Source organism: Pristiophorus japonicus, chromosome 21, assembly GCF_044704955.1.
Source record: "Pristiophorus japonicus isolate sPriJap1 chromosome 21, sPriJap1.hap1, whole genome shotgun sequence".
Classification (NCBI taxonomy): Eukaryota; Metazoa; Chordata; class Chondrichthyes; family Pristiophoridae; genus Pristiophorus; species Pristiophorus japonicus.
The window spans coordinates 35,043,926-35,070,227 of record NC_091997.1 but is presented as its reverse complement, the minus strand read 5'-3'; the positions used below and the strand labels follow the sequence as shown (position 1 = coordinate 35,070,227).

At 48.0% G+C, this 26,302-nt stretch overlaps 1 protein-coding gene across 4 annotated transcripts in view; it reads left to right on the top strand.

The window, feature by feature from the left end:
* Positions 1–1,530: 1,530 nt before the first annotated feature.
* Positions 1,531–26,302, top strand: part of LOC139233932 (peptidyl-prolyl cis-trans isomerase FKBP10-like) — a 27,059-nt gene continuing 2,287 nt past the window's right edge. The window contains exons 1-10 of one of the 4 annotated variants that reach the window (XM_070864615.1): positions 1,531–1,618; positions 2,103–2,328; positions 4,539–4,684; positions 5,801–5,990; positions 9,293–9,438; positions 11,140–11,329; positions 20,099–20,244; positions 22,217–22,406; positions 23,556–23,698; positions 25,902–26,065. In XM_070864615.1, the coding sequence (XP_070720716.1) occupies positions 2,138–2,328; positions 4,539–4,684; positions 5,801–5,990; positions 9,293–9,438; positions 11,140–11,329; positions 20,099–20,244; positions 22,217–22,406; positions 23,556–23,698; positions 25,902–26,065 (1,506 nt within the window). In that variant the 5' untranslated portion in view covers positions 1,531–1,618; positions 2,103–2,137. Of the gene's footprint in view, positions 1,619–1,667; positions 1,902–2,102; positions 2,329–4,538; positions 4,685–5,800; positions 5,991–9,292; positions 9,439–11,139; positions 11,330–20,098; positions 20,245–22,216; positions 22,407–23,555; positions 23,699–25,901; positions 26,066–26,302 lie in introns of those variants that run through there. The other 3 variants (XM_070864614.1, XM_070864613.1, XM_070864612.1) reach the window with 3 other exon arrangements.

Genomic DNA, 26,302 nt, shown 5'->3' with positions numbered 1-26,302 from the left:
GCAAAAAGTTGGCAGATGGAGTATACTGTGGGAAAATGTGAGGTTATCCACTTTGGCAGAAAGAATAGAAAAGTAAATTATTTTTTAAATGGAGAAAAATTGCAAAGTACTGCAGTACAGAGGGACCTGGGTGTCCTTGTGCATGAAACACAAAATGTTTGTATGCAGGTACAGCAAGTGATCAGGAAGGCAAATGGAATGTTGGTTTTTATTGCAAGGGGGATAGAGTATAAAAGCAGAGAAGTCCTGCTACAACTGTACAGGGTATTGCTGAGGCCACACCTAGTGTACTGCTTGCAGTTTTGGTCTCCGTATTTAAGAAAGGATACTGGAGTCAGTTCAGAGAAGGTTCACTAGGTTGATTCCGGAGATGAGGGGTTGACTTATGAAAATAGGTTGAGTAGGTTGTGCCTATACTTCTTGGAGTTCAGAAGAATGAGAGGTAGTCTTATCAAAACAAATAAGATAATGAGGGGGCTCTACAAGGTGGATGCAGTGAGGATATTTCCACTCATAGGGGAAACTAGAACTAGGGGGCATAGTCTCAGAATAAGGGGTTGCCCATTTAAAACTGAGTTGAGGAGGAATTTCTTCTTTCAGCAGGTTGTAAATCTGTGAAATTCTCTGCCCCAGAGAGCTGTCTTAGCCAATATTTATCCCTCAATCACCATAACAAAAAACAGTTTATCTGGTCATTATCACATTGCTGTGTGTGGAAGCTTGCTGTGTGCAAATTGGCTGCCACGTTTCCCACATTACAACAATGACTGCACTTCAAAAGTACTTTGTGTGCTGTAAAGGTGGTCGTAAAAGGCACTATATAAATGCAAGTATTTATTTTATGTTCGGGCATATGTTATTTTCATAACCTCTCTTTGAGATGGGCCAAATGTTCTTCCTCATCTGTAATTATTTTGTTTCTGCTCATGATTACCTGCTGGGGAATGAGCATGTAGCAACGCCAGATGAGGAAGGAGCCGGGTGGCTGTGATGCCCCGACTGTTCAGCCCAACTGCCTGCCTCTCTTCCACGGTTACATCCGAGCCAGGGTGTCCCTGGAGATGGAGCACGCAGTGTCTTCCACGAGAGGTGGGCACCGGAGAGACTGGAATTCATCATCACCCTGGCAACCAAATTTTAATTTGAACTATTATTGTTAAAAATACATTTGTTTAATTTGTCGGTTTTAGTGCCTATTGTTTTACTAAAACAGTGGTGATGCCCCGACCGTCGAATATCCTGCCTACGTTTATACTTGAGTGAGACCCATGGGGAGCTGTACTCCACCTTCAGGAAAAAGAAGAATTTTCGCTTTAAAAAAAATGGATAATGTCTAAACACAATGTTCCCCCAAACGGTGAAAAGGCACAGACGGTGAATGGGCCCCGGCCACGTCCAGACCAGTCACAGCCAGGAAATATACGTTGGTCTTTAGGACCCAAAGGAATCCCCACACGGCCCCCCATGAACAGGTTCTGGGGTCTTGCTTGTTTTATTGAGCGGAGCTCTTTTCCCTGATTCCCATCGATAACACTTGGAAACAATGCGCCGCTGCCGCCATCACCAAGATCTCTGCTTTAAACGAGATAAAGCTGGCGGCTGGTCTGGATTCACTCCGGTAACACAAGTCCCCATCGGCATGAGCAGGCGGAGCCGCGATCCTCGGGCAGCTACATCCCTGCCTCAAATCGGGAAGACCGCCTTACACGTTTACAACATTCCACAGAACAAAATCAGGGAGGGGGCTGGGGATGCGCATGAGGCTAGTTAGACGGGGCTGAGCTCGCCACGGAGACGTTTTACCTTCGCAAAATCCACGTCTGTTCTAGTAACCTTTCCCCCATCAGCTTCAATAACGTAACTTTTCCATGCCAATTACAGTAATTTTGTAACTTTTACTGGTCAGTTTCAGTAACTTTAACTTTTCTCTGTCAGTTTCAGTAACTAACTTTTGCATGCTAGTTTCAGTAACGTTGTAATTTTTCCAGGTCAGGTTCAGTAACTTTGTAACGTTTACTGATCAGTTTCAGTAACTGTAACGCATCAGTTTCAATAACTTTGTAAATGTTCCGCCTCAGTTTTAATAACTTTAACTTTTACAGGTCAGTTTCAGTAACTTTTCCGTGTCAGTTTCACCATGAAGGCCCTGATGCTTCCCGGTGTGTGTCTCCTGTTCGCGGTGGTTCTCTGTGAGCCGGGACCGCTCACCGATATTCTCGTTGACCGATACTTCATCCCCTCCGAGTGTTCCCGGGAGGTACAAAACGGAGACTTTATCCGCTATCATTACAATGGCACCTTCGTAGATGGAAAGAAATTCGACTCCAGGTATAAGAGTAATTTGAAAAATAAAAACTGATCATTCATAAACATTTTTTGAATAAAATTAACACCGGTCTCCCTGGAATTCCAGATCTGGACTTTGCAAAACTGCAGGGACACTGCAGTCGCCAAGGGAGAGGATTCCCTTCCTAACTATTCAACTATAGTCATATTTACAGCATCGTTTGACTGAGTATTTGTGTTCTGTTTTCCTTTCCAATTCCCCATCTAACCCCTCAGCCTCTTAATTATTTTTGAAATAAATATGTTATCAAAAAACTTGAAACAATTGTGTATTTGCAGGGTGGCCGGTGGATTGTAAGTGGTTTAAGAGTATTTGTGACTGGGTGTCTTTGGGATATTGTGATTTTCGGTGTTTATAATGCGGAAGGCGAGTCTCTGACTCAATTACTCGCCAATCTTGCTGCAGAATATTAATGTAATCCTGTGATCTCGCTGCATACATTGCAAAATCTAAACCTCCCCTCCTCCATCTCCCCCTCCTCCATCTCCCCCTCCCCTCCCCGAGACAGGAAACACTTGACCAGAACTTCCTGTGCACTGCCACATCATCGACTCCCCAAGTTGGAGGGGCTGCCGATGTCAGAATACCCGAAAGCGCTCCACGGCCAATGCGGTGCTGTTTGAAGTGTAATTACTGCTGCCATTTAGCAAACGCCCAGCCAAATTATACAGAGCAAGCTCCCACAAACAGCAATTAAATAAATGACCAGATCACAAAAGCTGGAATCTGGAAAAAAAAACGAAAACGCTGCAAATACCTAGCAGGTCAGGCAGCATCTGTGGAGAGAGAAACATAGTGAACATTCTTAAAAACAGATAATCTGATAACTCTTAATTTCTGTGGTGAGAGAAACACACGTTTCAGGTCAATGACACTTTGTCAGAACTGGAAAAGTTAGCGATGTAACAGCTTTTTAAGCAAGTGTGGGGGAGGGGGAGGGTCTGTGATAGGGTGGAAGGCGGAAGAGATTGAGAGAAAAGGGATGATCGTGCAAGGCAAATGGAGATGGTAATGGGACAAGTTAAGAAACGAAAGATGAGTCTAGATAGGGTGTCAATGAAGATGGCAGAATCATCAACTGTCGTGGGAAAGAGAAAAACTCGGGGCAGAGATTATGGTTTGAAATTGTTGAACTCGATTTGAGTGCAGAAGGCTGTAAAGTGCCAAAACGAAAGATAAGATGCTGTTTCTCGAGCTTACACTGTTCCATTGAAGTGCAATGCAAGAGGCTGAGGATGGAGAGATCAGAGTGGGAGTGGAGCAGAGAATCAAAGTAACAGGTGACTGGAAGCTCAGGGTCATGTCGGTTAACATCTCATCTGAAAGATGGCAACTCCCGACAGTGCAGCACTCCCTCAATACTGCCCCTCTGACAGTGCGACACTCCCTCAGTACTTGCTCTCCAACAGCGCAGCGCTCCCTCAGCACTGCCCCTCCAATAGTGCAGTGCGCTCCCTCAGCACTGCCTCCGATAGTACAGCACTCCCTCAGTACTGTCCCTCCAATAGTGCAGTGCGCTCCCTCAGCACTGCCCCTCTGATAGTACAGCACTCCCTCAGCATTGCACTAGGAGCTTCTGCCTGGATTATGTGCTCAAGTCTCTGGAGTGGGACTTGACCCCGCAAACTTCTGACTATGAGGGGGAGTGCTACCCACAGAGCCACGGCTAAGGAAAGCAAAGAACAAGTAAATATATTTGCTTGCACACTGGGGTAACATGGCCTGTGTCTTGTTCTGCTACAACGGTGAAGTCAGAGACCTGGAAACCTATTGGCTGTGTTTAAAGTACCCGCTGTTCCCTCTGTGACTCCCTCTATCCAGAGCGCAGACCCAAGTGACCCCCCCAATGAGGAGCAATGCCAGCAGCATAAAGTCATGAGTCTGGGACATTTATGCTGCAGCATCAGCAGGGCCTCAGCATAGTGGAATAGAGCAAGATAACCTCTGGGGTTTGGGAGAGACCCGCCCTCTTTGTCAGCAATGGCAGGTAAACCGTCAGACGGGACTCGCTGTCTGGGCTGTGCTCTCCATGAAGAAATAGTCCGATACAGAAAATGTAATTTTTCTTTTTTGGGGTGGTTTGTTGGAGGGGAGGGGTATGTCTACGGGGGTTCTTGTCTGTAACTAACTGTGTGGTTTGCATTTTAGTTGTGAATTTTTTCTTTGTCTCTCTCCTTTCTCACACTCTCAGCTATGACCACAGCAACACCTTCAATGTCCAGGTAGGAAAGAGTCGTTTGATCCCAGGAATGGACAAAGCTCTCCTGGGGATGTGTGTGAATGAAAGGCGCCGCATCGTCATCCCTCCTCATCTCGGTTACGGCAGCCAAGGAGTCGGTAAGAATACTTCTCCCCCTTCCCCTCCTCCCCCCAAATGGGTGAGTGGGTAGATGCACTGTCCGGTGTGTTACTGAGCCTAGGGCTGGTCTTCGGTCTGTGCAGAGTTCACTGATCTCAATCAATTGGCTTTAGGTCCTTCCTGGGTAAAGCCAGGCTTCCCGCTGATCCAGGACTCGCTATCCGGGGATTTATACTGGGAAGGACTGGTGTCTGTCTGGGGAGGACAGAATCATGTCTCTCTGTGCACTGTGATTGAGAGGCCTGCAGAACTCACTATCTCAGCTCACAAATGAAGAATGGTACTAGGGACAACCAGTGATAAGATTGGTAATCCAGCTCGTGAGTGGAGGGGAGAAAGTTAGGGAGAATGAAACTGTAATATTATGGGCCGGAATTTGCGATCCAATGGGCCCAAAGAAAACTGCCTGCAGAGATCTCGGGTGAGAAGCTTGCCTTTTTCGGCGTGTAGGTGATTTCGGTGCCGTATAGTGGGGAATCCCGAGTGAGATCTGTTATGTCAACAAGGTGTCTAAGCAGCCAATCACAGTGCAGAATTCACACAGATGGGGAACGAGGAAGTAAAGTTGCTTTTATTCAGACTTTTAAAAAATGTTCAAGATTGGGCAAAGGTAAACCTGAAGTTAATATATGAAAGTTTCTTAATTGTAATTTTTATCATAATGGAGAAATTTGACACTCCAGTTTTTCGGGGCCATAATATTTGTTTAGCAGTCAATACACTGATAAAACCCCAGTTACACCTAATCGAACAAGGCCTGACATTTAATGGGGTGTTTAACAGCGATAGTAATGCAGAAAAGCCCAAGCTTTCATCAGTTTCATTGATTACACTGATTGCCAACTCTGGGGGTGGGGGGGGGGGGCGGTGGTGTTGAAGGGGGCACAGCGCAGCCAGTGTCAGAGCACTGAAAGACTGACTGCAACTTCAGGATTTCCATGTTTAGATGCTTATGCGCTAAGTCCTGAATTTGTGGTCAGTTACAGAGAGGTAATAACAGCGAGCGCTGACAGTTCAGTTATTACCCACCGCAAATCACGGCTCAGTCTTATCTGTCTGTCCTTCAATTTTCTTCACTCTTTCCTGCCTCACAGATGATGTCATCCCTCCTGACTCCACCCTCTACTTTGATGTCATTCTCCATGATATCTGGAACCATAAAGACAAGGTGCAAACGAAGACTGCGTACAGACCCGCGACATGTAACCGCACGGTGCAGAGCTCCGACTACATCCGCTATCACTACAACGGCACGCTGCTCAACGGGACCCTCTTCGACTCCAGGTGATGGAGGAGTGTGGGTGGGTGGGATTATTGTTGGTACAATCTCCCCTGGGGACTCGGGGCATCAAGCCCCCGAGGTGACAGTCTCTCTAACCGAGTATTTGATGGACGTAAAGGGTGGAATGCTACAAACGTAGACAGGGAAGAGTACAAAGGACACCTGCATGGTCATCCTCTCCCTCCATGGGGCGCTGCAATCTCCCAACCCATGGTTCCTGGCCAACATTCAGCCCCAAATAAACATTGCTGTAACTGATTATCCTGCCATATATGCAGATCTGCCACAAACTCCTGGAATGGCTGAACAGGCTCGAGAGGCTGAATGGCCTCCTCCTGTTCCTACATCTCGTTGTTGTTTGTGGAACCTTGCAGCATGTAGATTGTTGTAATTTAGGCAAACGCTGCAGCCAAAGTACTTCATTGGCTGTGATGCGGTTTAGGACATCCTGAGGTTGGTCAAAGGCGCTATAGAAATGCAAGTTCTTAATACTAACTCCTTGGGGAGAGAAAGGGGGGGGGGGTGAGATTATGGCCAATTTGTGGAAAAGCTTTGGGAAATTCCTCTCAATTTCCTAAGGCAACCAAGCAAGCTCCAGGAGACCATGGTTACACGTGATGCATCACTCGACGTATGTAATGAACACCCCCTGCATCCCCACTCCATGTCCGAACATCCTTCAGTATAGAAGACGATACCAGACTTCTCCATTCGATTCCACTCACACCATTCAATAGCCCAGCTACCAAATCATTATCCCTGCCTGTTGAGATTGCACCGCCTCCCTGGGTTAACTACCCATTGTGTCAACAACTGGTATTTGAACTATATTTTTGCCTTTTCTTGTTCAAGCTTGAATCTGCCTCTCCCTGCCCCAGAGTTTAATATTGAGTGTTTCTGTGACATCCAGTTTATTCCCTTTTAGGATCTTCTCTAACCCGCCTCATCCAATGTAAACATTCCAAGTACTTTGAAAAAGGGTTGTACCTGGAACATTATCTCCCCACCCCCCCTGCCCCTCCCTCCAGCCCCATGAACATTATCTCTCTCCCCTCCACCCCTCCCACCTCCCCCCTGCCCCTGGGACATTATCTCTCCATAGATGCTGATTGACCTAGTGTACATTTCCAGTATTTTCTGTTTTGTTTCAAACTTCCAAAATTGGCCATTTTTTCCTTTGCTCCTTATTTCTCTCTCGGACCCTCTCTTTCTTTCGTAGATCAGATAGACCCTCCCATCGCCATCTCTTTCCCCCCCCCCCCCCCCCCCACCCCCGAGTGGTTCTGCCTGTGATTAGTGATCACTGAGTTGGTTATTTGTACCTCCAGGATGTGTCCAACCGGAGTTGGCAACCCATTAGATCATATATGATCTGTACCTCAACCCCAATTACCCGCCTTTGCTCCATTTCTCTTGATGTGATTACCCAACAGAAATCTATCGATCTCGGTCTTGAAAATGTCAGTTGTCTCCTAGGATGCCACAGCCTCTTGGAGGGGGTGGTTTGAGAGTTCCAGATCCCCTTCTCCCTGTGGCAGCCTGCCTTCTCCACATGTCTCTGGGTCTCCACTCCCCCCTGCCCAGCTGTGGGGTGCAATAGAGCTCGATTCGGGGCCGCTGCTGTTAGTGCTGCTGAGAGGCAGGGTTGTTATCCCAGATTCTGCATACTAAGTGAAAGGGCTCCTTTAACACCGAGCATTTAATGGAACCACTGTACATTCATTCTGTGGTTTTTCTTTCTCTTCCTGTGTTCACTGCACCTTGGCAGCGGCTCACAATGGCACAATTGTAGTCCGGGGCTCACTCTGTGGGGAATTCCAGGCGCAGACTCGAGTCCAATCACAGCGTGGGGCAGAATCATAGAAACTTGCAGCACAGGAGGCCACTCGGCCCATCGTGCCTGTGCCGGCTCTTTAACAGAGCAGTTGTGCTTAGTCCCACACCCCTGCTTTTTGTCCGTAATCGGGAATGGTGGGACATTCCGGAGAGGGACCTCGGGAAGGACAATCGCAATGTGAAGGGTGCTCCCTCACTGGTTCATGGGCGGCTATTGATCCAGTTTGATTATAAATGACTGATTTAAACAAAACTCTCAACCGAAGCAGGAAATGCCGATAACCCTCAGCAGGTCAGTCAGCATCTGTGGAAACAACTGAGAAGTTAACCTTTAAATAACTTTATTGCATCGTGAATTCAGAAGAAACTTCCTTACCCAGAGAGTGGTGAGAATGTAGAACTCGCTGCCACAGGGAGGGTTTGAGGCGAATAGCAGAGATAGAAAATTGCGTCACATAAGGAGGCCATTCGGCCGACAAAGAGTATCCAGCCTAATCTCACTTTCCAGCTCTAGCCGTGTAGGTTACGGCACTTCAAGTGCACATCCAAGTACTTTTAAAAATGGTATGTGGGTTTCTGCCTCTACCACCCTTTCAGGCCGTGAGTTCCAAATCCCCACCACCCTCTGGGTGAAATTTTTGTTCCTCATCGCCCCTCTAATCCTTCTACCAACTACTTTAAATCCATGCCCCCTGGTTATTGGCCTCTCTGCTTCCTATCCACTCTATCTAGGCCCCTCATAATTTTATACACTTCAATTAAATCTCCCGTCTACCTCTGTTCCAAAGAAAACAATCCCAGCCTAGCCAATCTTTCCTCACAGCTAACATTCTCCAATTCTGGCAACATGCTGGTAAATCTCCTCTGCACCCTGTGAGTAGCTGCCTTTCAGGGGAAGCTAGATCAGTGCATGAGGGAGAAAGGAATAAAAGGTTATGCTGATCGGGTGGGAGAGGCTTTTGCATGTCTCGCCCACTCCCTACCTTCTCCCTCCCATTGACTTCATTGACTGTAAAGTGCTTTGAGACGTCTAGTGGTCGTGAAAGGCGCTATAGAAATGCAAGTCTTTCTCTCATTCCCAAGCTCTGTTTCTCCTCAGCCTTGAGAGCAGCAACAACAACAGCTTGTATTTATAAGCATCTTTAACGTAGTGAAAGGTCCCAGGGCACTTCACAGCAGTGTTATAAGACCAAAAAATAAATTTGACACTGAGCCACATAAGAAGAAATTACGGTGGCTGACCAAAAGCTGGGTTAAAGAGGTATGTTTTAAGAAGCGTCTTTGAACATAAGAAATAGGAGCAGGAGTGGGCCATATGGCCCCTCGAGCCTGCTCCGCCATTTAATCTTAAAGGAGGAGAGAGAGGCGGATAGGCTTAGGGAGGGAGGTTTCTCAAGAGCAACGGACGTGGCCCCCTCCGCTCCCTCTCTTTCTCATCCTTTGTCCCGTGTTCCTCCCCCTCCCACAGCCACAGTCGCATGAAGACGTACGACACCTACGTGGGGATCGGCTGGTTGATCAAAGGGATGGACGAGGGTCTCTTGGGGATGTGTGTCGGGGAGAGGAGGATCATCATCATCCCCCCGTTCCTGGCCTACGGAGAGGCTGGATATGGTAAGTGAAATCGTGACCAGCAACCCAGCTGTACAATTCCGGCAGTCAACCTCCTCCCTCCTCTGGTTCACAATATGTTTCAAGTAAGCACAGGACTCTTCATAGTGCAGTATACAGAACAGACTCTATTGCTACCCAGTAAAAGATAATCATCCTTTAAATGTATACAGAGAGTGGCTTTTCAGTTACAAGTTTCATCTGAAATACTGTTGGAAACCACGCTCCTTTTATGTACCATATTTTGACTACATCAAAGGAAAATGTCATAGATAAGACTACATGACGTATCTATTCCCAAATCCTTTGAAAACAGAATAGTCATGTACTTCAAAACTACTTCCCCTAAACAAGACTTCATGACGTAACAGTACCTAAACCCTTTGAAGAAGAAGCTTCACCAACTGGAATCTGCAGATAATGGATTCACTACCCATGATTTATTATCCTAAAGCTAAAATCTTAACCATTCATGGTGACATCGTTACTAACACATTTCCTTACACAAGCACTTTATATCTCAGAAAACAAGCAATGCATTTACTTTGACACTTCAGTCATCCTGTTTATATTGGAGAGCCTGTTAATCCAACATGCAAAGAAGTTCGACTGTTAAACTTTGAACTCTCGCAATGTCCAATATACAACACTGGTGGTTGTGCTCACTACTGGAGCTTGTAGATAAGAGAGTGTTGGGTTTAGCCCCCTGTGGAGGAGAAAGCTAAATGGCCCTCCCTAGCCTGGGATCCTTCGATGCTTCAGCTGGATGATTTGCTGTCCCGTGTGACCGGGAACATCCCAAACTTAATTCCTGCTCATTTCTAAGTTAGCTTATCGAAGTAGCCAGGGCTTTACAATTGACCTCATAGTAGCTGAACCGGAGCTTTGGGAATCGTCCAGGGCTCCTGTCCCTGATCCCTATCCAGTAATTTCTGTTGGAATGTGTGTGTGGGTGTTGAGAGAAGACAGGATTGTTCTCAACTGTAATGCCCTAGCAGTCAAATAACCTGCAGATAACCTGCTGGACACCACTGAGGTGAAGGGTCAAGGGCCACAGTGCAGGATGCCACTGAGGTGAAGGGTCAAGGGCCATTGTGCAGGACACCGCTGAGGTGAAGGGTCAAGGGCCACATTGCAGGATACCACTGAGGTGAAGGGTCAAGAGCCACAGTGCAGGACACCACTGAGGTTGAAAGGAGGAAGATGAGGCAAATGAGGAAGTAACAGTCAACTGACATCGAGCTTGAAGATGAAAGGTTCTGCAGTTTGAGATCCTGAGAAAACATGGATTGGAGTAAGAGATGGTGCAACAATTCTCGATTTCTCCATGGTGAGGGGGTTGGGAGAGGGAAGTGCATTTCGGACAGGGGATTTGGGCGAACGAGAAGAGTTTCAGTGGAGCTCCAATGCGGAGTCGGAGTGATTTTAAAGACAGATTTTAGCCCGCCTCGAGCCTCCTCGCCCAGGAGGGGCACGGGCTTCCCCAGGGGTGGGGCAGTATCCAGCCCATTGGCTGGGTTAGGAGCAGGGCAGTTGGGCTTTCTATATGCCTCCTGGCTTGCAGTGAGGAGACGAGAAGGTTGGGTGTCTACACACGTGTGCATGCGTGCATGTGTGTCAGTCAAACTCTGTGTGAATAATGAAATATCCAAGCCCACCCCCCATTGCACATTTCTCACTGGGTGCGACTATTCTGTCCATCAGGAAGCGAGATCCCCCCTCAGGCCAGCCTGGTGTTCGACACGCTGCTGCTGGACCTACACAATCAGAACGACACTGTCTCTGTGGAGAAACGGGTCATCCCCGAGCCCTGCACCCGCAAGATTGAGTCCGGAGACTTCATCCGCTATCACTACAACGGCAGCCTGTTGGATGGAACCTTCTTTGACTCCAGGTGGGCTCTCAAACAACACACACATTTTTGCTAATGGCGTTTTTTTATTAAACGTTAGAACTGGTAACAGTGAAGAACAAATGACTTGTTCACCTCTCCCTCAACCTGTACCAACAGAATCATCTTCGAGAACTATAACACTCTGGACATTAACCGCAATACAACCCAACCCCCAGAGCAAGATAGACCCAAATGCCTCACCTGACTAACTCCTGGTGCCCATGACCAAGGAACCTCCATTAACCTCAACGAGTCAGCCGTGGCTCAGTGGGTAGTACCCTCAGCAGGTCGTAGGTTCAGGTCCCACTCCAGAGACTTGAGCACATGATCCAGGCTGACACTCCAATGTAGTACTGAGGGAGCGCCGCACTGTCGGGTAGTACTGAGGGAGCGCTGCACAGTCGGAGGGGCAGTACTGAGGGAGCGCTGCACAGTCGGGGGGCAGTACTGAGGGAGCCTCCACTGCACTGTTGAAGGTGCCGTCTTTTCAATGACATTAAACCGAGGTTCCTTCTGCCCTCAAGTGGATGTAAAAGATCCCTATTTTGAAGAAGAGTAATTTCACTTTAAAAATAAAAACAAATAGATGATCTGGTCATTATCACATTGCTGTTTGTGAGAGCTTGCTGTGCGCAAATTGGCTGCCACATTTCCTCCATTAGAATAGTGACTATACTTCAGGAAGTACGACATTGGCTGTAAAGCATTCAGGGATTCAGGGACGTCCTGAGGTTGTGATAGGCGCTATAGAAATGCAAGTCTCTCTAATGGTTTTTCTGCTGGTCAACCCTTAGCCCCAATACTACCTGGGGACAACAATGGAGGATTGTTCCCCCATGGGGCAACAGCAAGACTAAGATGAGCTTTCATATTCATTGCCCAAACTGAGCTTCAGCCTATAGAGGGGTCATGAGTGGGTCACTCACCCCTTCGGGGTGTTTTCGTAAACGGAGCGACCAATGTTTACACTTACCTTGGCTCCTGTGAAGCACCTTTGGGTGTACTACTACGTTAAAGGCGCTATATAAATGCAAGTTGTCGTTGTCTCAGTGGCAAGCATGAAATGTGTAACAAGCTGGGGGTGGTGAGGGGCTGAGAGAGGCAGTGGGACTTTAGCAGACTTGGATTTGAAGTGGCGATGCTGTTAATGCCTTATTGCTCTCAGAGCCACACTGGCCAAGTGTGTGAGGGAAACAATGTAACTCTAGCTGGATATAAAAGAAATCCAGCTTTCACTGAAGGGGAAGAGGTCAGTCTTGGTAACTCTGTCCTTTACACCAGAGAATGTAAAAAAAGTCTGGGTATTCTGCAGTGACTTCCCAAATCCTTTCCACCATCTACAAGGCACAAGTCAGGAGTGTGATGGAACACACTGCACTTGCCTGGATGAGTGCAGCTCCAATAACATTCGAAGTTCGACACCATCCAGGACAAAGCAGCCCATTTGATCGGCACCCCGTCCACCACCTTCAACATTCACTCCCTCCACCACCGGCGCACCGTGGCTGCAGTGTGTACCATCTACAAGATGCACTGCAGCAACTCGCCAAGGCTTCTTCGGCAGCACCTCCCAAACCCGCGACCTCTACCACCTAGAAGGACAAGGGCAGCAGGCGCATGGGAAGACCACCACCTCCACGTTCCCCTCCAAGTCACACACCATCCTGACTTGAAAATATATCGACCGTTCCTTCATTGTCGCTGGGTCAAAATCGTGGAACTTATCTCCCTAACAGCACTGTGGGAGCACCTTCACCACACGGACTGCAGCGGTTCAAGAAGGCGGCTCACCACCTCCTTCTTAAGGGGCAATTGGGGAACGCGCAATAAATGTTGGCCTAGCTAGCGACGCCCTTTTCATTAAATCATTAAAAAAATATATGTACCTCCAGGCTTGGCAATGCCTTCTAGAATTTACTATTGTGTGTGTTGAATCTGCAGGAATCAACTAAACTCCCAAATTCCTCCCCAGCCTCTCCCCCAATCAGTGATCTTGGCAGCTAGGGATGGGCAATAAATGCCAACAACCACATCCCATGACCAAATAAATAAAAACGATGTGCCTGCCTTTTGATGCCAGTGATGAATAAAATGAAACAAAATTTGAAGAAAACCTGCCTGATGGGACTTGTTGCTTCCCCGTGTATTGTCTGTAAGGAGCAGACCTGTGCTGACAGCTTCTCTCCGAAGCAGGCAGCAGATTCTGCAGAGTCGAGCTGCTCACCAACCCTCGCACTCACTGACCCCATTTGTGCAAGAAATGAAAATCACAGAGGAATCTTCTTGAGATTTTTTTTTTGGCAAGGGAAGAAATTAACTTAACGACTATTTTTTAACACACTGGGCTGCTCCCCTAAGGCTGCCTTCTCAACAACAACAGTGCCTTTAACCTAGTAAACCATCTCCAGTCACTTCAAAGGAGCGTATTCAGACAGAAATCTGGCACCAAGCCACATGGAGATATTGGGTCAGGTGACCAAAAGCTTGGTCAAAGAGGTCGGTTTTAAGGAGGAGAGAGAGGCAGTGAGGTTTAGGGAGGGAATTTCGGAGCTTAGGGCCCAGGTAGCTGAAGGCACGGCTGCCAATGGTGGAGCGATGGAAATCAGGGATACGCAAAGGCCAGCATTGGAGGAGAGCAGAGATTTCGGAGGGTTGCAGGTTTGGAGGAGGTTACAGAGATAGGGAGGGGCGAGGCCATGGAAAGATTTGAAAACGAGGATGAGTTTTAAAATGATGGCCTTGGTGGATGTGCAAGTTTCGGGGTGTGGACATCACGGGCGAGACTGACATTTCTTGCCCTTACTAGTTGCCTTTGTGAAAGTGGTGGTGAGCTGCCGCCTTAAACCGCCGCAGTCCATGTGGTCGAGGCGCTGAGAAAAATCTAATATTCGTCGTCACGTGAAAGGAGCTGCTTAGGTGAGGTATCCGATTGGGGCTTCCATCTGTGCGATGGGACCTCGGCACGAGTCAGTGGTTCCAGGAGAAAGACGATTGTCCGCAAAGAATGTCGACATTGATAAAGAATAAAGAACTTGCATTTATATAGTGCCTTTCATAAGAACATAAGAATTAGGAACAGGAGTAGGCCATCTAGCCCCTCGAGCCTGCTCCGCCATTCAATAAGATCATGGCTGATCTGGCCGTGGACTCAGCTCCACTTACCCGCATGCTCCCCGTAACCCTTAATTCCCTTATTGGTTAAAAATCTATCTATCTGTGACTTGAATACATTCAATGAGCTAGCCTCAACTGCTTCCTTAGGCAGAGAATTCCACAGATTCACAACCCTCTGGGAGAAGAAATTCCTTCTTAACTCGGTTTTAAATTGGCTCCCCCGTATTTTGAGGCTGTGCCCCCTAGTTCTAGTCTCCCCCTACCAGTGGAAACAACCTCTCTGCCTCTATTTTGTCTATCCCTTTCATTATTTTAAATGTTTCTATAAGATCACCCCTCATCCTTCTGAACTCCAACGAGTAAAGACCCATTCTACTTAATCTATCATCATAAGGTAACCCCCTCATCTCCGGAATTAGCCTAGTGAATCGTCTCTGTACCCCCTCCAAAGCCAGTATATCCTTCCTTAAGTAAGGTGACCAAAACTGCATGCAGTACTCCAGGTGCGGCCTTACCAATACCCTATACAGTTGCAGCAGGACCTCCCTGCTTTTGTACTCCATTCCTCTCGCATTGAAGGCCAACATTCCATTCGCCTTCCTGATTACCTGCTGCACCTGCAAACTAACCTTTTGGGATTCATGCACAAGGACGCCTCGGGGAAATCCCCTCCGTGCCTTTCAGTTCCGCGCGGAGGGGTTTCCTGTACGGGCTGCTCCTGCACACCCTCAACTTTGCCATCCTCGCCGGCCGTCCGGACACGCCATGGCGTACCATCTTGCCGTCCGGAGGAGGCGGGGGTCCCCGATGGAGGGCACTCTACGCAGGGGTCCTCCCACTATTCATCGGGGACTTGGCCTGGAGGGTGGTGCACGGAGCAGTGCCGTGCAACAAATTTTTAAGCCGGTTCACGGACTCCCAGGCCGCCTGCAATTTCTGCGGTCTGGAGGAGTCCGTGTTCCATGTTTTTATGGAGTGCACAAGGTTGCAGCCCCTGTTCCACTATTTGAAGGGGCTGCTCCTGAAATTCTGGCTGCACTTCAGTCCCACTCTCCTGATCTTTGGGCACCCTGTGCGGAGGGGAGCGGGTAGGTCCGAAGGCCTCCTCGTAGGACTGCTCCTGGGCACGGCCAAGGGTGCCATCAGCCGGTCCAGGCAGCGGGCGGTCGAGGGGGTCGTTCAACCTGACTGCCTGCCTCTCTTCCGCTCTTACATCCGGTCCAGGGTGTCCTTGGAGATGGAGCACGCGGTGTCCACCGGTACGCTCGCGGCCTTCCGCGAGAGGTGGGCACCGGAGGGACTGGAGTGCATCATCACGCCCGGCAACCAAATTTTAATTTGATTTTACGTTTTTAAGTTTAATTTGTTTTAATTACCGGTGCTTTTAGTGTCCCCCTTCCCTTTTATAGGGGGCACTGGGGAAAATTGTGATTTTAGTGCCCAAAAAAAAAAAAAAAGAAAAACACAAAAAAAAAACACAAAAAAGGGGGGGAAACAAAAAAAAGGGCCTTGTAAATGTCTGGAGTGTCACCCAGGTCGGGTGGCACCGTTTAATGTTTTATGTTTTCGCAGGTAAACTCAAAAGAGTTTCATGCACAAGGACCCCCAGGTCCCTCTGCACCTCAGCATGTTGTAATTTCTCCCTATTCAAATAATATTCCCTTTTACTGTTTTTTTTTTCCCCCAAGGTGGATGACCTCACACTTTCCGACATTGTATTCCATCTGCTAAACCTTAGCCCACTCGCTTAACCTATCCAAATCTCTTTGCAGCCTCTCTGTGTCCTCTACACAACTCGCTTTCCCACTAATCTTTGTGTCATCTGCAAATTTTGTTACACTACACTCTGTCCCCTCTTCCAGGTCATCTATATATATTGTAAACAGTTGTGGTCCCAGCACCGATCCCTGTGGCACACCACTAACCACCGATTTCCAACCCGAAAAGGACCCATTTATCCCGACTCTCTGCTTTCTGTTCGCCAGCCAATTCTCTATCCATGCTAATACATTTCCTCTGACTCCGCGTATCTCTATCTTCTGCAGTAACCTTTTGTGTGGCACCTTATCGAATGCCTTTTGGAAATCTAAATACACCACATCCATCGGTACACCTCTATCCACCATGCTCGTTATATCCTCAAAGAATTCCAGTAAATTAGTTAAACATGATTTCCCCTTCATGAATCCATGCTGCGTCTGCTTGATTGCACTATTCCTATGTCCCGCTATTTCTTCCTTAATGATAGTTTCAAGCATTTTCCCCACTACAGATGTTAAACTAACCGGCCTATAGTTACCTGCCTTTTGTCTGCCCCCTTTTTTAAACAGAGGCGTTACATTAAGCTTTCCAATCCGCTGGTATCTCCCCAGAGTCCAGAGAATTTTGGTAGATTATAACAAATGCATCTGCTATAACTTCTGCCATCTCTTTTAATACCCTGGGATGCATTTCATTAGGACCAGGGGACTTGTCTACCTTGAGTCCCATTAGCCTGTCCAGCACTACCTCCCTAGTGATAGTGATTGTCTCAAGGTCCTCCCTTCCCACATTCCTGTGACCAGCAATTTTTGGCATGGTTTTTGTGTCTTCCACTGTGAAGACCGAAGCAAAATAATTGTTTAAGGTCTCAGCCATTTCCACATTTCCCATTATTAAATCCCCCTTCTCATCTTCTAAGGGACCAACATTTACTTTAGTCACTCTTTCACAATCTCAGGATGTCCGAAAGTGCTTTACAGCCAATGAAGTACTTTTTGAAGTGTAGTCACTGTTGTAATGTGGGAAACTTAATGTCTGATCTGAAAGACGGGCCCCTCATACCTGCACTGAAGTATCTCTCTACGGTGGGACTTGAACCCATAACCTTCTGACTCGGGCGGGAGTGACGCCCAAAGAGCCCTGGCTGAATCCTCGCTCTCCCCTGGATCCTGGGACGGCCCCAGCACTGACTGGCAGTGAAGGGAAAATCACGCTGTCATGTGAATAATTGCATCTGAGTAATCACTGGTTTACTGGCCCAGATGGGCAGGATGGAAAACGTTGCTTTTTGCAATACAGATTTTATTGTAGTTTAGAAAGACAACGCACTCTGACATCAGATGTGTCCTGGTTCCTTGGCCGGTTCACGGTGCTACCTTCCCTCGAGTCCAGGCCTGCCGCTAATCCAGGGGAAGCATGTCTGACTCTGCCCAGCAATGTCGTGGCTGCATTCCGCTCCACACCTGCACCTCGTCGTGTCTGGGTGGATGGGCCGCCAGGAGAGTGCGGAAAGGAATGCCTAACCCGGGGGGTGAACAGGATTTGAATGGCAGATTTTCACCCCGCCAGGGACAGCTGGGATTTTCTTCTTGCAGGACTGGGCAGGCCCAGTGTAAACCCCAGGGTCTGAACTCTTAAACAATCCAGCTTTTCACCCTCCGTGTAACAAAGCCTCCCAAGTAATTCCGGCAAAAGAAAGATCTTGATGAAGTTTAAACGTTCAGAGTTTGTGGGGTAAAACCGCCCCGCTGTACTGTGGTGGCAAATTGCCGTGCGGCAATTGTTAAACTCAGTGTGACTTTGCTGTGGTTTGTGTGTGTGTGTGTGGGGGTTAAAGGTTGATGGCGGAAGCTTCGGTTCATGCAGGTTTCTGGAAGATTGCGGCCCTGATGGAACGCTGACCTTTCATCTTTGCATTCCCAGGAGCTTTGGTGCGGTCTGTCACTCAGCGGTGGGTTCATGGGCCTCCGAGGCTGTGAACTGGAAACCTTCCGTCTGGCTTGTAACGCCCTCGGGAGCAGGTAGTGTGGTTTGCGTTTGAGATGGTTTATTGGAATTGGGGGTGGGTGGGAGAGGGTTGCGGGAGGAGATTTTACTTTGTGTGTGTGTGTGTCTATACTAACTTTCTAAAATGGGATTTTGTGCCCGGTGTCCCAACGGGCTAACTGATCGAGCAGTGCCACGCTCCCTAAGGCACAGGCCACTAGCAGCATGGTGAATGCTGGACAGTGGGTATTTGATAAAACCAATTCCCTGCTCTGGGCAATTGCCGATCAGTGCCAGGGGACCGGGGGCATCCTCTCCATGTGCGGCACCTGGATACTTGAGTGTCAGCGGGCTATTTGACACGACCTCGCAACCAAGCCTGAACCTGTGCTTGCCCGAGGTCCGCGCGGTTACACTTTCCAGCAGGACTTGCTGGTCGATGATCAAGAACGGGGCCTGTCCCCCGAATGCCTCTATCACACAGCCGGTTATGATGACCTACCTGAGAACAGACTAAGGGCCGCAATGCAACCTCCCAGGTCAGGAGCAAGAGTGCTGCCATGATGTACTGTATATGATTTTAGCAAAGCTTTTGATAAGATCCCACATGGCAGGTTGATCACAAAAATAAAAGCCCATGGGATCCAGGGCAAAGTGGCAAGTTGGATCCAAAATTGGCTGAGGCAGGTAGCAAAGGGTAATGGTTGATGGGTGTTTTTGCGCCTGGAAGGATGTTTCCAGTGGGGTTCCGCAGGGCTCCGTACTAGGTCCCTTGCTTTTTGTGGTGTACATCAATGATCTAGACTTGAATATAGGGGGTTTGATTAAGAAGTTTGCAGATTATACTAAAATGGGCCGTGTGGTTGATAATGAAGAAGAAAGCTGTAGACTGCAGGAAGATATCAATGTACTGGTCAGGTGGGCAGAACAGTGGCAAATGGAATTCAATCCGGAGAAGTATGAGGTAATACATTTTGGGAGGGCTAGCAAGGCAATACACATTAAATGGTAGGATACTGAGAAGTGTAGAGGAACAAAGGGACCTTAGAGTGCATGTCCACAGATCCCTGAAAGTAGCAGGCCAGGTAGATAAGATGGTTAAGAAGGCATACAGAATGTTTGCCTTTATTAGCCAAGGCATAGAATACAAGAGCAGGGGGGATTATGCTTGAACTGTATGCAGTTCTGGTCACCACATTAAAGAAGGATGTGATTGCACTGGAGAGGGTACAGAGGAGATTTACGAGGATGTAGCTGGGAGTGGAGAATCTTGGATTGGATAGGCTGGATTTGCTTTCATTGGAACAGAGGAGGCTGAGGGGAGACCTCATTGAGCTGTATAAAATTATGAGGGACCTAAATAGAGTGGATAGGAAGGACCTAATCCCCTTAGCAGAGGGGTCAACAACCAGGGGGCATAAATTTAAAGTAATTGGTTGAAAGTTTAGAGGGGATTTGAGGGGAAATTTCTTCATGCATAGGGTTGTGGAGATCTGGAACTCACTGCCTGAAAGGGTGGTAGAGGCAGAAACCCTCACCACATTTAAAAAGTACTTGGATGTGCACTTGAAGTGCTGTAACCTACAAGGCTACGGACCCAGAGCTGGAAAGTGGGATTAGGCTGGATAGCTCTTAGTCGGCCGACACGGACATGGTGGGCCGAAATGGCCTCCTTCTGTGCTGTAAACTTCTGATTCTATGATCGGGAGGAGGGGAGGGCTCTCTACGCCCTGTTAGAGGTTAACGCGTAGCTCTCTGCCCTCTCACTTCACAGCTGAGCGCCTGTAACTGGAGCAGGAATTTGTGGGGTTTCACCATCTACCGGTGGTCGGCCCTCAGCGTCCTCTTGTGGTCTCGCCACGTTTAACAAGGTGCTGAACGTTTTTCTAAATTGTGTTTTTAACCCAGTTACTCACGGAATCACACGTACGACACCTACATTGGGATGGGTTACGTCATTACTGGGATAGACCAAGGTTTACTGGGAGCGTGTGTGGGAGAGAGACGGCGAGTGGTCATCCCACCACACCTGGCCTATGGAGAGAGCGGTGTCGGTAAGCAGTTTCACCTTCAGCGCAGCCACACTGAGATCGCCGCATTCTGCCAATTCTGGCCTCTTGCACATCCCTGATTATAATCGCTCCACCATTGGAGGCCGTGCCTTCTGTTGCCTGGGCCCTAAGCTCTGGAATTCACTCCCTAAACCTCTCTACCTCCTTTTAAAACGCTCATTCATAATGACCTCTTTGACTAAGCTTTTGGTCACCTGTCCTAATATTTCTCTGTGGCTCGGTGTCAAACTTTTGTTTGATAATTGCTCCTGTGAAGTGCCTTGGAACGTTTGACTATGTTGAAGGTAGTATATAAATACAAACTGTTGTCCCACTAAAATCACAATAATTCAAAGTGGAGGAAAAAAGGCAAATCATTTCCTGCTGTTTATTTTCCTTCAAACCAGCACTTTTCCAACAGAGAGCAGCTAATTTCGAGGAACTCACAACAGCAAGCATAATTAGCTTCTAATCCTCAGGGATCTTACCCACCATCCTGAGCATTGATGTGACCGGGACAGGACAAGTCCGTAGAGAAATGTTGGAATCAGACCCCAAATATCTAGGAGCAATGCCACGGGAGATCAGTTAGGAACATAGGATTTGAGAGATGATAAAAGGCCAAGGTCTATCTAGTTTCCTATCGACCACCCTGGGAGTCCCATGGTAAACGATAATGGAGTTGCTGACCAATCAATTTCTATCAATGAGTCTACAACAGACCCAGACACGAGGTGAGGAAAAGCCCCCCAATGGGGGAGAGCTTTGGGTACCACAGGTCCAAAGTCCCCTGTTCCTCCCGAGCTCACTATCTCCGCACACGTCGGGTCTTACATTACTCACGTACTCCATCCCAAAATGTTATTTTCTGAAATAAATTTGCATTTGAATGAATCGACACTAACTTCTCTCACTGACTCCTAAGGGAGTCTGTTTCATAGACTGACCACTCGCTCACTGAAATGATTAGCTTTGAATTTATCCCCTTCATGCTCAGGCCGCTGTTCTGGACATGGTTGAATAGTTTGTCATGCTCGACGTTATCTAGTCCCTGTTTAGAATTCTAAAACCAACAATCTCATGTCCTCAACCTCTCTTCCAGTGAGAACATGCCAATTTACTCACTCCTCATAATCCAATCCCTTCAGACAGTATATTTCAAAAGGCTTCCTCATTCAAACGAGTTGTGAGTGTTCCCAATGGTTCTATGTCTGAGTCCACTACCGGTGTGGTCTTGAGCCAAACACACTACACTTGGGTTCAGTCCCTGACCCGTCCTGAAATGGTTGATCTGAGTTGGTGGAGAGAGCATTATTGACCTCCGCCGAGGGTAGGGAGGCTTAAGCACCGGCCAAAACTCCCACTTGTATCCAGTTGTTGCGCTCCTACAATGGGAAAGCCAACTGATTCTCGCTGTACGGACTCTCGCAGGACGAATGGCTCCTGTGGTGAGCTAGCACGGAGATCGATCCCGACACCTGATGCTGGTCCATATGGCTCCTTACTTTATTGGGTGGTGCCTTACTCCATCGGCAATCCAGGGAGCTACTGGTGTATATCTCTGGTAGATGTAAAAGTTCCCGATGCATTATTTCGAAGGAGAGCAGTGGAGTTCCCCCCAGTGTCCTGGTCAACATCACCATAACACATCATCTGGTCAATTATCTCTATGCTGTTTGTGGGAGCTTGCTGTGCACAAATTGACTGCCGCGTTTCCTACACTACAACACTGACTACACTTCAAAAAGTACTTAATGGCAGTAAAGCACTTTGGGACTTCCTGGGGCTGTAGAAATGCATGTCTCTCTATATTGAGTTGTCCATGTCACCGTATGCTCCCAGCTCCCACACTCTGAAATCCTTCCTGTCTGTTGTATAGCTGAGTGCATCTATTGCTTGTGCTAAATAAAGTTGTTCATGTTGTACAATGTTTTTCTGTCCCATGGGTTGACAATGTCTGGATTTTGTTCTGCAGCCAATAAGATCCCAGGCTCTGCTGTGCTGGTCTTTGATGTTCACATCATCGACTTTCACAATCCAAAGGACAAAGTGCAAATAAAATCTTACTTCAAGCCAGACATCTGTAACAAGACCTCCCAGCCAAATGACTACGTGATGTATCACTACAATGCTTCTCTCATGGATGGCACCCTGCTCTACACCTCGTAAGTTATATGCATTTCTATTGAAGTAGCTCTGTTTGATCGTGATGTTGCTCGCGATGGGCATGAATACTGGGGTCTCGGGGACAACACATGTTAATGTAAGACAGAATGATGAAGAGTACAGTTGGGGTACATAGTGCCACGCAGTGATTGGACACTGAATCCACAGTGGGAGGGAGTGGCCAATCTGGACAGAGGTTGATCACTGCTGTGATAGCATTCTCGCCTCTGAGCCAGAAGGTTCAAGCCCCAGTACAGACCTAGACATGTAATCTAGGCTGACTCTTTAGTGCAGTACTGAGGGAGCGCTGCACTGTCGGAAGTGCCGTCATTTGGATGAGGCGGTGAACCCAGGCCCCGTCTGCTCCCTCGGGTGGATATAAACGATCTTGAGACGATTTTGAAGAGCAAGGGAGCTCTCCTCAGTGTCCTGGCCAACATCACTAAAAATAAGGTGACAACACTTCAAAAATACTTCATTGGTTGTGAAGGGCTTTGGGACGTCCCGAGGATGTTAAAGGTGCTATTGAAATGCGAGTTCTTTCTATCTTTTTCCCTTCCCAAGTTCCAGATTGGCCAAGTTCCTAGAGCGGGATTTCCTGTCTGCCATTTTGTTTCGGGAAACTGAAAAAAAATAATTTTTTTTAGTTACATTTTTTTTTAACTCTCCTATTGGCTCAGTAATGACACCCCTACACTGGAGCAGTGTCGGATGCCACAATTGGGGTTTAGTACCCACTGGGTTTGGGAGAATATCTCGCTCCTGATTCCCATTGGGTGCAACCTGCAGGGCGGTGTGGGTGTGTGGATTTTGGGGAGGACAGGATTAGGGCTTGGCTGGGATGGGACCCGTCGGGTCAAACAGCCTACCGACCCTCACTGCCTGCCTAGGATCTCGCTCGCCACTCGAGTGAGGTAGTGCAGTCAGTGCCCGTGGATGGTACCTCAGCACACAGGGCTAATAGAAGAGCAGGAGCGGAGAAAGAGCTCCTAAATATTTGGCTCTGGAGGGGAGCACCATTCTACTGTGAGGGTGGACAGAGTCGGGGTTGGTTGTCTATAGTACTTTACACCTTATCAGCTGCTAACCAAGTAATTGCTCAAGTTTTTACTGGTCTGAAACTATCCCACCCCCTTTTTGCCGTCTAGCCGTGATTATGAATCCGCTCAGACTTTAACCCTGGGCTCCTCAAAAACGATTGAAGGGTTGAACCAAGGCTTGTTGGACATGTGCGTTGGCGAGAAACGGATTGTAATGGTCCCACCACACCTTGGGCACGGAGAGAAGGGAGGTGAGAGAAACTGAAGCTTTCATTCTTTCATGCTGTGGGACTTGGTTGTACTCTGAGCCTGACCACAATCCAATTGTAGAATCGTAGAATGGTTAAAGCACAGGAGGTCATTCGGCCCTTCGAGCCCGTGCCGCTCTCTGCAAGAGCACCTCAGCCAGTCCCACTCCCCTGCCCTTTCCCTGTAGCCCTGCACATTTTTTCCTTCAGGTACTTATCCAATTCCCTTTTCAAAACCACGATTGAGTCTGCCTCCACCGCCCCCTCAGGCCGTGCATTCCAGATCCTAACCACTCGCTGCGTAAAAAATCTTTTCCTCATGTCATCTTTGGTTCTTCTGCCAATCACCTTAAATCTCTGTCTTGTTCTCGACCCTTCCACCAATGGGAACAGTTTCTCTATCGACTCTGTCCAGACCCCTCATGATTTTGAACACCTCGATCAAATCTCCTCTCAACCTTCTCTGCTCCAAGGAGAACAACCCTAGCTTCTCCAGTCCCTTCACATAGCTGAAGTCCCTCATCCCTGGAACCATTTTCGTAAATCTTTTCTGCACCGTCTCCAAGGCCTTCGCATCCTTCCTAAAGTGCGGTGCCCAGAATTGGACACACTACTCCAGTTGAGGCTGAACCAGTGTTTTATACAGGTTCATCATAACTTCCTTGCTTTTGTACTCTATGCCTCTATTTATGAAGCCCAGGATCCCAGATGCTTTTTTAACTGCTTTCTCAACCTGTCCTGCCACCTTCCAATGATTTGTGCACATATGCCCCCAAGTCTCTCTTTAGACAAATGCACACAAGATTCACACCCTTTAGGATTGTACCCTTTAGTTTATATTGCCTCTCGTTCTTCCGACCAAAATGCATCAAATTGCACAAGGATCTGTTGCCACGTTACATCTGGTTGGGGCAGTGATGTCATTGGCACAGGGGGTGTGGACAGTGATGTCATTGGCACAGGGTATGTGGGCAGTGATTCCACATCCAATAAAAACTCTCCTTACTGAAGACAGTTTCCCAGCCTCCTCCTCACTGGACTCGCTCCCATTGGCTCTGAACTGCTCTCTGAAGTAACTCAGCAAAGCACTCTGTTGTATCAAACCACCCCCCTTTGCTATGCAGACTGCGGCGGTTCAAGGCGGCGGCCCACCACTACCTCGGCAACTAGGAATGGCCAATAAATGCCAGCCTTGCCAGCGACTCCCACATCCCCCTAATTAATACTGTTCTTCATATTCTTCCTCACCCTGCACTCCTCTGCCCAAAATTGGGAATGTCCTCCTCACTTATTTTTTTACCTGGTGTTTGTAGATACTGTACATCAAGCATTGATCAGCGAAGTAATGGGGAGATCCCAACTCGCTATATTCCACTGAACCCTTCTCCCACATGACTACAGAAGACCCAAAGCTTGGCCATATTGAGTATCCATAATAGGAGCAGGAGTTGGCCATTCGGCCCCTCGAGCCTGCTCCGCCATTCAATAAGATCATAGCTGATCTGATCTTGGCCTCAACTCCACTTCCCTGCCCGCTCCCCATAACCCTTGACTCCCCTGTAGTTCAAAAATCTGTCTCTCTCCACCTTAAATATATTCAATGACTCCCCTCCACAGCTCCCTGGGTGGAGAATTCCAAAGATTCACAACCCTCAGAGAAGAAATTCCTCCTCATCTCCGTTTTAAATGGGCGACCCCTTATTCTGAAACTATGCCCCCTAGTTCTAGATTCCCCCACGAGGGGAAACATCCTCTCGGCATCTACCCTGTTGAGCCCCCTCAGAATCTTGTATGTTTCAATAAGATCACCTCTCATTTTTCTAAACTCCAATGAGTATAGGCCCAACCTTCACCCACCCTACCTGCTCAATGCAAGGAACAGGGGGAGGCCATTCAGCCCCATGAGCCTCTTCCACCACTCCAATGGAGCATGGCTGATCTGTGTCTAATCTCCATTTACCTGGTTTGGTTCCGTAACCTTAATACCTTGCCCCCAAAAATATGCACGATTTCTTTCCCCGCGCCCCCCAACACCTAACCCTGTTCCTTTGTACACATGTTGCGAAGCCAATGTCTGGAGCTTTGTGAGATCCTCGCTGTTTGTGACCTTTGACCCAGTTTGAGCATCTACCACAGGTAGATTTCTGAAGTTATTCTGTTATTCGTTTGCCGTCTTCCCCGCTGCCCCCACCATCTCCCCCCACAGCTGGAGACGTACCTGGCAGCGCAGTGCTGGTGTTTGATGTGGAACTGCTGGAACTGAAGGCGGGCGTCCCAGAGGGTTACCTGTTCGTCTGGAATGAAAAAGCACCAGCCAAACTTCACGAGGACCTCGACCTCAACAAGGACGGTGAGGTCTTATTTGAGGAGGTAAGGTGCTGTTGTCAGTAGCTGTCCCTTTGAAGCTCAATAATGGGATTGTGGCTCACAAGAAATGCCACCAATCCCAGTCCTTCCACACACCACACAGGTTGACCTCAATCACAGTCTCGAGTCCCTCCACCCGCTACATTGCTGTGAATCAAATGGGCTGCTGAATATACGGCCGTCAATGGTGGGCGAAGGGAATCGGCATTGTGCAAGAGGCCAGAGATCTCGGAGGGTTGT